Genomic DNA, 13,388 nt, shown 5'->3' on the forward strand with positions numbered 1-13,388 from the left:
TTTCTCCTTCTTTGGGTCAGGTCACTATGTCCAGAGTGGTAATACCAGACACATACATGTCCAGTATTACCTCTTATTGTTTACTGGACAGTGTCCAAATACAGGACTGTCCACTTCAATACTGGACACCTGGCAACCCTAAATGATTCTGTGAGAATTATTCAGTGTGGAACTTGAGGGCCTCCCATTGATTTCCCCATATATTCAGTAGATCAGGCCAAGCCTGCATAGTTTCATGAACCTGGTTTAAAGCCCAAGGGCTTCCAACAGCCAACATTTTCACGATTACGATTATCACTGCAACAATTTCCGTGTCGCCCTGAAAATCTGTCCGGCTGGTGGCTCTTGAGGACTGAATCTACTTTTATCTTGACATAATATTTGCCTATATTTTTGCATGGGTTCATTCTTTGTTTATTGTAGGCGGATCGAGCTGACCATGTAAGGTGCCAGCTCTTCTAAACCGTCAGTGACCTCTTTCTCTTTTTTTCTGATCTGGGAAACACAGAGGACTACATCTGGAAAGGCCGGACTCGAGGAACAGGCTCACGTGCTCCATATGCCTCAAAGAATTTAGAAGCCTGCCTGCCCTGAACGGCCACATGAGGTCCCACGGTGGGGTGAGGTCCTCTCCTAGCCTAAAACAAGTAAGGTCGCGTCGTTTTTTGGACATGGATTTCTCACCCTGCTTAACCCCTTCAGTGCCAACGGATGCTGCAATGCACTGATCAGCAGTGCATAAGGGGCGCCGCTCCTCCTCCCAGCACTGAGTGGGGTTAATGTCAGTGCTTGCTGCTTGCTTGGCTTGCTGTATACTGCACACCGCAAGGAAAACATCAGCGTCCTACATGTGTTTACAGAACCTAGTAATTGTATATAAAAGTTGCACAGTGGTGTCTTGCATAACGTTGATTAACAAGTAAATCCAGGTATAACTATACACTACTCGGGGGGGTTAAAAATATGCTGCCGGGCATACAATTAGTAGTTACAAATATGTGCATTGGTATGTAAATATTTATACACATACAAACACACACACACACATATGTGTGTATGTATGTATGAATGTACATGTATATATATATATACACACACACATACATATTGATGCACATATGTAGCAAGCTGGATTTGAATCCCCATTCCTGGGAAAATAAACATTTAACAATGTGCTGCTATACACTTATTGCCTATCATAGCTCCTTCTTTTTAAATAAAGTAAAACTAAACTACTGCAGCAGAAACCTCGACACGGCCAGCCTTAAAATGATAATGTTGCACCTCCATGCTCTCAACAGAGGACGTTGTAGACAATTGGTGAGTGAGTGATGATAGTTTGTGCAGCACGTCAACAAATAATGAAGATGCGTCAATACAATTTTAGTACATTTACTGCATACATATATCTGTGGCACATGCACATAATAAAATAAATCAATGTGTATGTAAAAATCTCTACCTACTATACATATAAATATGTAATACATATATTGATGTATTTACTATGATATAGACAAAGCTATACAAGATGACTTCAATATGACCCAGATGACCTAGTTTAGGGCTGGCCAACTTAGTCATGAAAAGGCCATCAACCGGTCAGGTTTTCAGGATATCCCTGCTTCAGCACAGGTGGCTCAGTCAGAATGACAGCCACCTGTGCTGGAGCAGGAATATCCCTGATCCCTGCCCTGTTGGTGGCCCATGGAGGACTGGAGTTGGCCGCTCCTGACCCAGTTCTTCCTATCAAAGTATTTTCTGAGTCATTAACTCTGTCAGGATCCTGTGCGCTGGAGGCTGAAAGCCTTTAATTGTCTGTGCAGGAAGAAGGAGAGAAGCAGCAGGCGAGTGAGGGGGATAGCCTCACCCCAATCGTCATGCCTGTGTCTGTGCCAGTAAAGCTTGTGTCGCCCGAGCCTAGCACGCAGGCCAGCTGCAGCGCAGACCAGCCCGAGAGCTGTGTGTCTGATGACGACATGCCAGTCCTCATGAGGATGACTTACTCCCCGCCGTCCTCCCCCCAGGCAATCGGCTCGTGCGCATCTTCTGTGAGTGCTTTTGTACCCGCTGCTTAACCCTGTGGCAAAGAAACACCCCGGTGCTGTGTTTATCCCATTCGCTGGCAGAGGGCCAACAACGCATTGCAGAGTAAAAATGTGCACTGGTGCGAACTAAAAATAACAAGACACAATGGGTTTATTAGGTTGGCTCACTAATGTCTTGAGGAAATGTAAATGGCAGTTTCTGTGGTTTGAGATATATATATATATATATATATATATATATATATATATATATATATATATATATATATATATATACAGTAGAGAGGCTTTTCAAATTGGCATTCTTAATTGGTAACACACAAATATATTTTAAGTGCCCATTATTCTGTAGTGACCAATGAAGCAAGAAAGCCAGTTGGCAAACGTCACACAAAACTGTAACCCCCCTTCCCCCCCCCCCCCCCCCCCCCCCCCCCCACTCCTCCACAGTCCAGCATCTAGCCACGGTCCAGAAATCAGAAGTCCCATTGACACTGCCGGGGTGTTCTCTGCTTTTCGTGTCCATAGCTGCTGAACGGGTCAGAGATGAAGCACACAGTGTTGTTGGCCTTTCCAGCAGCAATTGGGGCTGTTGTTATTGTTATTATTTGTGCGGACTTGTCTTTACGTTGTGCATTTTCACGGACTTTGCCAAGGGAATGACGACTACAGTGAATATAAAAAGCATCCAAGTGTCAGCGCTTTCTGCCTAGCTGCCTATAACTACAGCTTCCTGATTGTCTACATAACCTCTTTGCATATTTGCAGTTAATCGCTTTATAATAGATCTTGTGATCAGTCTTCCCTAATTGTGCTGCTACGGCTTAGCATTTGTGTTTACATGCTTTATGCTAAATATTGTAATCATTTTATTGAAGTTGATCAGCCCTTTCGAGGCTTTTTTTCCCAAAGAAACCAAATTCCATCAGAGACGCACAGTTGTTCAGCTATATATTGCTAAGTGGAACAGTTTCTAGTTGTTTATAGCTGCTTGCATTCTGCACCCCAGGGTCCCAAAGGGCATTAAAGCCTTTAAATATGTCTTCTCCTAATAGCCCACAGAGAAGGGGTCTCTGAATAAATATTGTCCTCATTTACTCCTTGCACACAACATTAATCACTGTTAACTGTGTTTTGAAGAGATTAAACCCTGTGTATTTGGGGTTGGCAGAGCCAAAAATTAGACCCCACTTTTTCAAGCAATATACCCTAAATGAGTGCCATAAGTAGGAATGTGCCGATATAACTAATGAATACAGTGTATAGCAATTTCTATTCGTTTACAAATGGACCCCTTTTCTGGTCTTGCTGTGTTATACTTTTATGCACTTCTTCTCCCTGGACAAGTTATGATTAAGTTACTCTGTTAATACTAAACTTGAATCCAGGGATCATCGAAACGTTCTTATTCCAAACGTCTGACATAGTACAGGAATGCAGTTGGTGTAACACACACATAATTACATCTACACCAGTAGCAGTGGAAATGATTGAAGCTTCTATGGTTTGGCAACAATTCTTCATAAACCAGTAAGGAGTAGATGAAGCAGAGACCTCTTGGAAACACAGGACCACTCTCCCTAAACCCATCCTGCTTATTAGCTCTTTGTTGCAAAGCTGCAATATGTAGCAGTCCCCTCTGGCAGCAAAACAGGTCAATAGGGGCGGGTTCAGATTCTTAAATCTCCCAACCCAATCTAAAAAAAACCCAGCACTTGCTGAAGTTTGTTTTCATTTGGAGAATAGAGGAAATGCACTGCCAAATGCAGTTATCTTTTGTTGTCTCCCTGTCTAACATGATCAGTGTGCTTTCTAGCAAACCTTTCATTGACTGATGTGTGTGCAATGCATACATCTGTTGTAGTGCATGAGCCATTGCTATAAAACAGCACATAATTCAATGCTAAACGTGCACTTTAGATTGCATACTCTATGGCTAATGCCTTAAAGCAGGGGTGGCCAACGCCAGTCCTCAAGAGCCACCAACAGCTCAGGTTTTAAGGATATCCCCGCTTTAGCACAGGTAGCTCAATTAGTGGGTCAGTGATTGAGCCACCTGTGCTAAAGTGGAATATCCTAAAAACCTGACCTGTTGGTGGCCCTTGAGAACTGGAGTTGGCCACCTCTGCTTTATGGCATTAGCCATGGTGGTATCAAGAATATGGCTGTTTGGCTTAAGTTTCGAAGCTTTTAAGCACATCCAGTACTACATTACAACAATAGTTGAAAACTGCAGCTTTACTGTACGTGGGTGAGTGCAGCTGTAAGGTTAAAGGGGTAAAAGCAGATCCCTGTGTTATGCTCAACCAATTCCACTCAGCTGCAGAACAATGACATGTATACACTGCTGCTGGTTACGGCAGGAAAACCACAGGTGTGACCTCACGCTGTTGGACATAAGTGTGGGAAATGATGTTGTGTAAGATAAGAGCCTCGGCTTGCGATTTTGTGAAAAAAAATGTGTAAACTTGCATTTAGGAAATTATCCGAAAACTTCACCAGAGTGGTACGAAATCAGACCACTCCGAAGAAAGCCTCAAACCTCAGCAGGAAAAGAAAAGGTATCGGCACAGACCAGAACCGCTGTTCATACCCCCTCCTTCCTTCAACATGAATGCATCTTACTCAGGCGCTACACTGTACCAAAGCCAGCTCCGCTCCCCCCGCATCAAGGGAGACCACCTGCTGCTCCGAACACAAGAGCTGCCTACCTACACCCCACCTCCTATGCTCAGCCCTGTGCGGCAGGGATCAGGCTTGTTCAGCAGTGTCATCACAGCATCACACAACGCGTACCTGCCGCTCACCCCTTTGACACCCACTCCGAGGGTGCTGCTTTGTCGTCCAAGTGAGTATGTTGTTGCTTTCTGCAAGTTTATGCAAGTTTATGCAATAAATCTTTTTTGTTTTTTTGTTTTGGGAATCCGCCATCGGTTTGGAAAGCTTCGGGTAGGACACAAGGAATCCTGCACATAGCACCCACTTGCGTTTTCACCCAGTATTCATTCATTCACCGTGTGGAAGAAGAAGGGTGCAAGTTCTGTAATTGACCCAAAACATTGTACTTTGCTTTCCTCTCCAGTAACTGGTATATAGAATATGATAGGCTGCTGTCAGACTGATATTGGAACCGAAGTGGATGGGCATTAACACTGTGTTAACACATAACCCCCCTAAGGGGTAGATCCACAGAGCTCTGTTAAATCAGGGCAAATAACGTGACCTTATCTAAATAAGTAACGGACATCATTATCCCTGCGTTAAACAGGTATCCACAAAGCTAAATAAATGCAAAAACAACGGCCATTAGTGAGCACAGGCTTAATGCCATGTTAATTAGCACTGCCTGGCGTTAACTTCAAATAACATGGTGTTAAGCCCGTCTTACCCAAAGGCGGCGTTACTACCATGCAGACCCTGAGTAGGTGTTTAATTACGGTTAAAAAGGAGAGGACTGGTGAGGAAAAGAACCCTGTAAATAACAATATGATGGTTAAATCTCACCTAACTGTGGTCTTACACTTATCCAAACGCTGTAAAAGACGTACCCCTGTATTTCAGGGTCTGGATATGAGTAACACCAAGTTTACCTCTGACCTAACAAACGTTACGTTAAATCTCTGGATTAACTACAGTATAACAGAGCTCTGCAGATGTCCGTTGTTAGAGGGAACACCTATTTTTGCGTATAATTAGCACTGACGTTTGTCATAGTAACGCAAGCGCTCGTTACAGCTGAAAAGAGCCCTTAACGCAGATTTAGTTATCTTTGAAGATCCCCGTTGGCAGTAAAAGAGACGTTGCCGTCTCGGTAAGTCCATAACGGAGCTTTGTGCATATGTTCTAGGTCTGCTATCTCTGGGATGATCAGTGTCCTGAAGCACCCTACACGTTTACATGACACGGCTCTCAGTCATTGTTTATTCACCTGATACGAATCTCCATCCATTCCCTCATTCCTGGAGGGTGGGAATTTGATGTCACTTCCCCTCCCCATAGATCATTTTTGACCCATTCAATCCTGGAAGGGACAACGCATTGCAGAGCAATGGCCCCTATAGCATTGAAGGGGTTAAAGCATCTGTACAATGCCACTAATTCCTTTTGGTGATGGAGGAAAATGTATTGATTTAACATATAGGGATGTCCAGCAGTGTTAAAGTCATTAGCCCTAGTGAGGGGAATGACACCAGCCAGAGCCCCGATTATGTCCCTCTGTTATCTTGAGTGGCACAAAGATGCTGGCAGGCTGGTGTGAAAATCAACAGAGAAGGCATATTGTGATATAATAGAGATCTAGACAATCAGGAGGCACAAGAGTAAGATGTGGAATAGAACAAGAACACACTGTCTTGTCATTGTCTAGGTCCCTATTACATTACAATAGAGTGTAGCCTTTTTAGCCTTCCCTGTTAATTTTGACACCAGCCTGCCAGCATCCTTATCACATCTCCCTTCCTCCCCATGTCCATTGTAACGAGATATCTCTCCAAAACTGTACATAATAGCCTCCATCTCTTTATTTCCTCCCTACCTGATAAAGAACCCTGAGAGGTTGGTCCAATAAAAAGAATCGCACCACCTGCTCCCTCTCTCTCCTTTGCTATTTTACCACATGGACGAAAGGACCAACAAGGTCCCCGTACCTTCTCTGCCTTTCCTTAGTGAGCCACTCCTTCAGCCGCTGTTCTTGGTAACGTTGGTGGAATTGTTATACTTGGCAAGACTTTTTGAAGTTGCAGACACAACACAGGATTGTGCTAGCAACAGTTGCACAGCACTTTAATTTGACCTAAGTATCTTACTCATTCAGCATATCACGGAAGAGGATGGGATTCTGATGTAAAATGATTCAGTACTGGGAGTTTACCATAGGTGAAACCCAGAATCCCACAATGATCTAGTCTATAAGCAGAGCTCAAATGGGATTTTAGATTGACCGGACTGTAGGTAAAGCTCAACTTAATATTGTGGGTAATGCTTTACCAGTATTAGACATTATAGACAGTTATGGATGTCTTGCAAGATTCCAGATTGAGCTGAAAATGGCAAGGATATAAGTAGGTTTACCTATTGCACAGGACCATAATGAAAGCCGTTGAAGGCTTCCAGATCACTTTTGTCAAATTCAAGCTCGGACCAGATCCCGCGATAAGTTGAAGGTTGAATAAAGTTTAAATTGATAGAATCAATGTAATAAATTGATAGATAGGCTGTCCTAAACCCAATGGCATTTATAACACAAATGCAGGTTGCACCAGAAAATAAGAAAAACGTAAGTACATTTGCCTGTTGCACCAGATCTTATCGCTCCCATTCCATTGATACATTAGTTATTGAAACTTTTCCTTTTATCTCATCCTGTTGGAACTGTTTGTATTTTGTTCACCCTGTAGCCTGCGTCACATTGGCATGGTTGAGATGACATACTTTTAAAACAAATATGTTTCTTTTGGAAAATACTGCTGATTGTAATCACTGTACTCTTGTGCCTGTACGGTCCTATCATAAGCAACTTCTTGTTTTGCTTATTTTGCAGATGGCATTGACGGTTGTAGTATTACTGTAACCCCAGGACCCGGAGAACAGACAGTCGATGTTGAACCGTAAGAATTGTTGCTTGTGTTCCAGAGTGGCAGCTTCTCATTTCAGTCGCTGAATTATTTAGAGTGCTGGGCGTGGCATAAGAAATGCCAGAACATGGGGTAATGCCCTCAGACGTCATGTGCAATAGCATAGTAGCCTGAAGGGAACAGAACGATCTTTCTGCACGTGTAGTAGGGTAAAGTGCAGTAAATAAATTAACAAAAAATGCATCGGAAACCTGTAAGAGATTACGACGATTAATAAAACTATAAGATTTCCAAGACACTGGAAAATATTTGAGGACGAGCCAAATAGTCTGTATCTGCCTGTGATGTCGAAGTTTCTTTGAATGTAAAGTGTGCTGGTTCTGCATATACAAATAAAAAGGTCATTGCATTCCCACTTCTGATTTAGGCCCATGTTTACAAAGTGGTGCTATAACTTTCGACACTGGCTGACACATTATGGGTTGCCACAGTTAAGTTTTTATAATACGGCATACATTTTTGGGACACTGAAATCTGACTGAGCTTCCACATTGCTCCGGATCTGGTGATAACAGCTCTGAGGCGCGACTGCTCCTCCTTCGAGTAATGCACAATACTGCTCTGACCAGCAACAACCTCTCTCTCCTTGCGAGCTTCGTCACTCCCTTGCGTTACCGTAGATGGCATAGTATAAGGAAGAGGGAAGCACAATTTCCTCTCTCCCCACACACAGTCCTCCCTCCATCAATTTTCTTCCCTCCTCCTCATCCATCCCTCTGGCCCCTTCCTCACCCATCCCTCAGGCCCCTTCCTGATTTGTTCTTTAGCTCCCCTCCTCCTCCATCTCTCATCCACCCTCCATTTCTCATCCACCCTCCATTTCTCATCCACCCTCCATCTCTCGACCCCCCTCCATCTCTCGACCCCCCTCCATCTCTCGGCCCCCCTCCATCTCTCGGCCCCCCTGCATCTCTCGGCCCCCCTCCATCTCTCGGCCCCCCTCCATCTCTCATCCATCCTCCATCTCTCGGCCCCCCTCCATCTCTCGGCCCCCCTCCATCTCTCGGCCCCCCTCCATCTCTCGGCACCCCTCCATCTCTCGGCTCCCCTCCATCTCTCGGCCCCCCTCCATCTCTCGGCTCCCCTCCATCTCTCGGCTCCCCTCCATCTCTCGGCCCCCCTCCATCTCTCGGCCCCCCTCCATCTCTCGGCCCCCCTCCATCTCTCGGCCCCCCTCCATCTCTCGGCCCCCCTCCATTTCTCGGCTCCCCTCCATCTCTCGGCCCCCCTCCATCTCTCGGCCCCCCTCCATCTCTCGGCCCCCCTCCATCTCTCGGCCCCCCTCCATCTCTCGGCCCCCCTCCATCTCTCGGCCCCCCTCCATTTCTCGGCTCCCCTCCATTTCTCGGCTCCCCTCCATCTCTCGGCCCCCCTCCATCTCTCGGCCCCCCTCCATCTCTCGGCCCCCCTCCATTTCTCGGCTCCCCTCCATCTCTCGGCTCCCCTCCATCTCTCGGCCCCCCTCCATCTCTCAGATCCCCTCTATCTCTCATTGCTCCTCCTTGTACATCTCTCCACCCCCTCCTCACCCATCTCTCCGCACCCCCCTCATCCATTTCTCAGCTCCCCTCCTTGTCCATCTCTCATCTCCCCTCTTCCCCCTCCTCATCCAACTCTCGGCTCCCCTCCTCCTCCATGTCTCGGCCCCCTGTCCATCTTTCGGCTCCCCTCCTCCTCCATATCTCGGCCACCTGTCCATCTCTTAGCTCCCCTCCTCCTCCATATCTCGGCCACCTGTCCATCTCTTAGCTCCCCTCCTCCTCCATGTCTCGGCCACCTGTCCATCTCTTAGCTCCCCTCCTCATCCATGTCTCGGCTCCCTGTCCATCTCTTAGCTCCCCTCCTCATCCATGCCTCGGCTCCCTGTCCATCTCTCTGTTCCCGTCCTCCATGTCTCAGCCACCTGTCCATCTCTCAGCCCTCCTCCTCCAAAGCTAAAAGCTTTTACCTGTGGACTTGTAGTGGAGCCTGTCCTGGCAGCAGACAACGTAAGTTGTAATTGAATCTGGCTAGATTTCTCAAACACACTTGCGAAATTAGCGAAATTTTAGAAAAATGTGCGAATGTGCGGACAATGTATACATGGCTCCAGTTCAAAATGGCGTCTCATTTGCATCTGTTTTGGAAATAATGGAGTTTTGACATTTGAATATCCTCATATGTGAATCACTTTCAGACGGATTAATATCGGGTCCAGATTCCAGGCAGAAATTCCAGAACTTCACGGGAAATCGTCCCTGGAGAGGGAAGCGCACAAAGCAACTTTGGTTTGGAAATCTTGGCCAGATCTGGAAAACAAGGAATTTCAACAGAGAGGTAAGTCGAAGATCTTCAACTCGTTCTCCATAGGGGACGGATCAATTCAGATTTAATTACAATAAGCTTGTGGCCCTTCTCTTAAATCTGTGATACATTAAACATTATATTGAAAAAAAATTCAAGTATTTATAACATCTATACCATTATCTATCTGTGTGTGTGTGTGTATATATGTGTGTGTATGTGTATATAATGGCACAGATGTTATACATACTTGAAAAATGTATGTGTGTGTACTGTGTGTGTGTGTGTGTGTGTGTGTGTGTGTGTATGTATGTATGTATGTATATATATATATAATATCACTTGTGAGCACATTCACATGTCTTAGACAGGTCTGCAACCCTACCTTTCAACCATTATCACCTCGCATACAGTGCTCCCACTGTAGCAAGGGATTCTGGGAAATAGTAGTAGCCAGCTCCAGTCATCAAAGGGCCACCAACAGGTCAGGTTTTAAGTATATCCCTGCCTCCGCACAGGTGGCTCAGTCAGAACGACTGAATCACTGATTGAGCGACCTGTGCTTAAGCAGAGCTATCCTTAATACCTGTCCTGTTGGTGGCCCTTGACGAGTGGAGCTGGCCACCACTCAACTAGTATGACATTACTAGCGACAAATATGGCCTTTCATGGGCTACTAGCTGAACAGCCCCGAGGTACAGTAAGTAATCGGCTCAACTGCTCAGTCCCGGCTTTGGAATATCCTGAAAACCTGACCTGTTGGTGGGGGGGATTGAGGGCTGGAGTTTAACTCTCCTGAATTAGATTGTGGTAGGGGTGTTAGCCTAGAGCAGAAGAGCACAAACTTCTATTGCTGCGCCCCCCTGCATCCACTCCCCTGGTGCTCGCGCCCCCCTTACCTGCCCGCCGGCGTCAGCGGGATTATGTGGCGTCATGGCGAGAAGCCATGGTGACGGGCGTCAACGCGGGTCATGTGATGTCACATGACCCCGCGGGGTCATTTGACGCTGCGTTGCCATGTCAACGCGTCATCTGAAGCCGGCTAAACCTCGGTAAGTTCAGTTGCAGAGGCCTAGCATTTAATTTAAATGCCTTGGGGAAGAGCTCAGGGCCTCTGCAACCGCCCGCCCCCCCCCCCCAAAAAAAATCCTGCGCTCCCAGTTTGCGCACCCCTGGCCTAGTGAGTACTTCAGTGATAGATGTTAACTTTTCACTCCAGACTAACAGAATACATTTTAAAAGCAGCAATCCAATGCGGCAAAGGTTTTTTGTAACATAGGATTGAAACGGGTTGTCCGTAGCTGAACCCCATTAATTTTAGCTCCGGGAACCCCCTGCTTCCAGAGATACTTACCTCCGTAGGGGGTGTCGGCAGGGTTCCCGTTATTGCGGAGTTTCAAAGTTCCCTCGCCCTGCGGGCCAATAGGAAGCCGTGACGTCATCGGGTTCGGCTTCCTATTGGGCCGCGTGACGCAGGAGCTTTAAACTTTGCGGAGATCCCGGCACCCCCTTTGGAGGTAAGTATCTGGGGAAGCTGGGGGTTCCCGGAGCTGAAATTAATGGGGTTCAGCTCCGGACACCCCGTTTCAAACCTATGTTAGAAAATAATAATAAAAATAAGCGCATGAATTGCTCCTTTAAGACAAACGTTTGAGAGCTGCACTCTTTTCTTCAGATCAACAACACTGATCTAGAAAGGGCTCGGTTGCCTTGTATTTTGTACTGAAGTCTTCCAGCTAACTCTGTGTGCTTGTGGGTATGACAATAATATGAGAGAGAGATATCCCTCTCAAACCCAGCTTTAATTAACTTGTGGAGAGACACTGGAGCACTAATAGAAGCACACCTTGGAGGAGCATATGCTAATAGGATATGCAAAGTATATTTGAATGATTCACACAACACACACACCTTCTAAAAGATTTCCACAAAGCCTATCCTGATAAGCCAGGTCCTTAGGCACCTTGTAAGCAATAGGGTATTGTCGGGCCCAGCAGGATCTGAACCCACAGCCTGTGTTATTCAGGGCAGCAGTTCTAGCCGTGAGCGGAACCAGCTGTTGGATCGCTTCCCTGTCGCAGAGTACTTTTGAGCCGTACTAATCTCTCCCTCTCTCGTCTCCTGCAAAACCCATACGTCGGGGTCTGGAGTTGAATGTTGCAACATTCGCAAAAGAATTTCATATACAAATTTGTGGGCGGATTTTATGACTTCCGCAAACGGATTTGCAAATAGTTTTGGCCGGCAAATGTACGTTTTTTTTGTCTTTTAAACTGATCCTCGGTTCATGATCCCTCATGAAGGGAACGTGCAAATTCACATTTCAGCGAGAAAAGGCACCATCTCTAATTACTGATGTCATACTCCGGCGTCCTATAATTAGACATGTTATTATTACTGGCTGTTTCCACCATCCCCATTAACTTATTATAAGCCAGAGTTTCTGTTTTCCAATAAAAATATATACATTGAAATGTCCTGAGTTACAGGAAGTGGAGTAATCATGATAATACTCTGAAACCAACGTGTTTTTGCCTCAAAGTTCTGTGAGTAGCATATCAACAATAATTAGCCTATTTGCTATGCAGCAAGATTCCTAATACTCGCCGGCAGCGGGGCCCCCCCTGAAAAAAGACTTATCTTGACGAGCGGCCCTCCTCCAGCAGCGTCTCGGCGTCATTTGACGACTGTCGCCATGGCAATGCAACGTTGCAGGAGGTGCTCCGCTCCGGAAAAAGTAAGACCCCTCTCACAAAGAAAACGCACACACCTACCTCTCTGTGAGAAGCGTCCTTCCGGTCCGGCCCCCCACCCTCCCCGCGCTCCCTCCTTTAGGCGCCGGGATTCAACATCCGCCAACAGAAGGAGGGAATTGGAAGAGGAAGGGGGGGGGAGCGCCTTCCCTCCTCCAGCTTCACAATCCGGTCGGGTGGAAGTTGAATCCCGGCGCCGACAGCATGGCGCCGGGGGGCCACCGAAGGCCTGCCTGCACTTATTGCTTTGATCTCTGTATGGTGTTGTGAAATTGTTCGGATTCTTTTGCTGTAAGTCAGCGGTGCTCCACCCCAGTCCTCAAGACCCCCCCCCAACAGGTCAGGTTTTCAGAATATCCCAGCTTCAGCACAGGTGGTGCAGTCTTTGAGCCTCTGATTGAGCCACCTGTGCTGAAGCAGGGATATCCTGGAAACCTGACCTGTTGGGGGGGGTAGAGGGGGTCTTGAAGACTGAAGTTGAGCTGCTGTAAAGCGCAGAACAATAATAATTTGCCGTTTGCATGTGTGTGTTTGTTTGCCACAGTGGACGTTTTCTTGAGCATGTCTTGTTCCAGTGTGCTGTCCGGAGGAGGAACCAACTTAGAATACGCTTTGCATTCTCTCTTCGAGGCGAATGGTGACATCATGGTAAGAAAAAATATAATACACTT

General features: G+C 46.3%; 1 protein-coding gene across 6 annotated transcripts in view; it reads left to right on the forward strand.

The window, feature by feature from the left end:
• The window catches only part of TRERF1 (transcriptional regulating factor 1), a 179,507-nt gene that overhangs the window by 126,996 nt on the left and 39,123 nt on the right, over positions 1 to 13,388 (forward strand). For 5 of the 6 annotated variants that reach the window (XM_075595732.1, XM_075595736.1, XM_075595735.1 and 2 more), the window contains 6 exons: positions 509 to 647; positions 1,827 to 2,051; positions 4,527 to 4,896; positions 7,588 to 7,654; positions 9,858 to 9,997; positions 13,262 to 13,365. In XM_075595732.1, coding sequence (XP_075451847.1) covers positions 509 to 647; positions 1,827 to 2,051; positions 4,527 to 4,896; positions 7,588 to 7,654; positions 9,858 to 9,997; positions 13,262 to 13,365 — 1,045 coding nt within the window. The remainder of the gene's footprint in view (positions 1 to 508; positions 648 to 1,826; positions 2,052 to 4,526; positions 4,897 to 7,587; positions 7,655 to 9,857; positions 9,998 to 13,261; positions 13,366 to 13,388) is intronic. The other variant, XM_075595734.1, reaches the window with a different exon arrangement.

The sequence above is a fragment of the Ascaphus truei genome, chromosome 4 (genome assembly GCF_040206685.1).
Source record: "Ascaphus truei isolate aAscTru1 chromosome 4, aAscTru1.hap1, whole genome shotgun sequence".
NCBI lineage: Eukaryota > Metazoa > Chordata > Amphibia > Anura > Ascaphidae > Ascaphus > Ascaphus truei.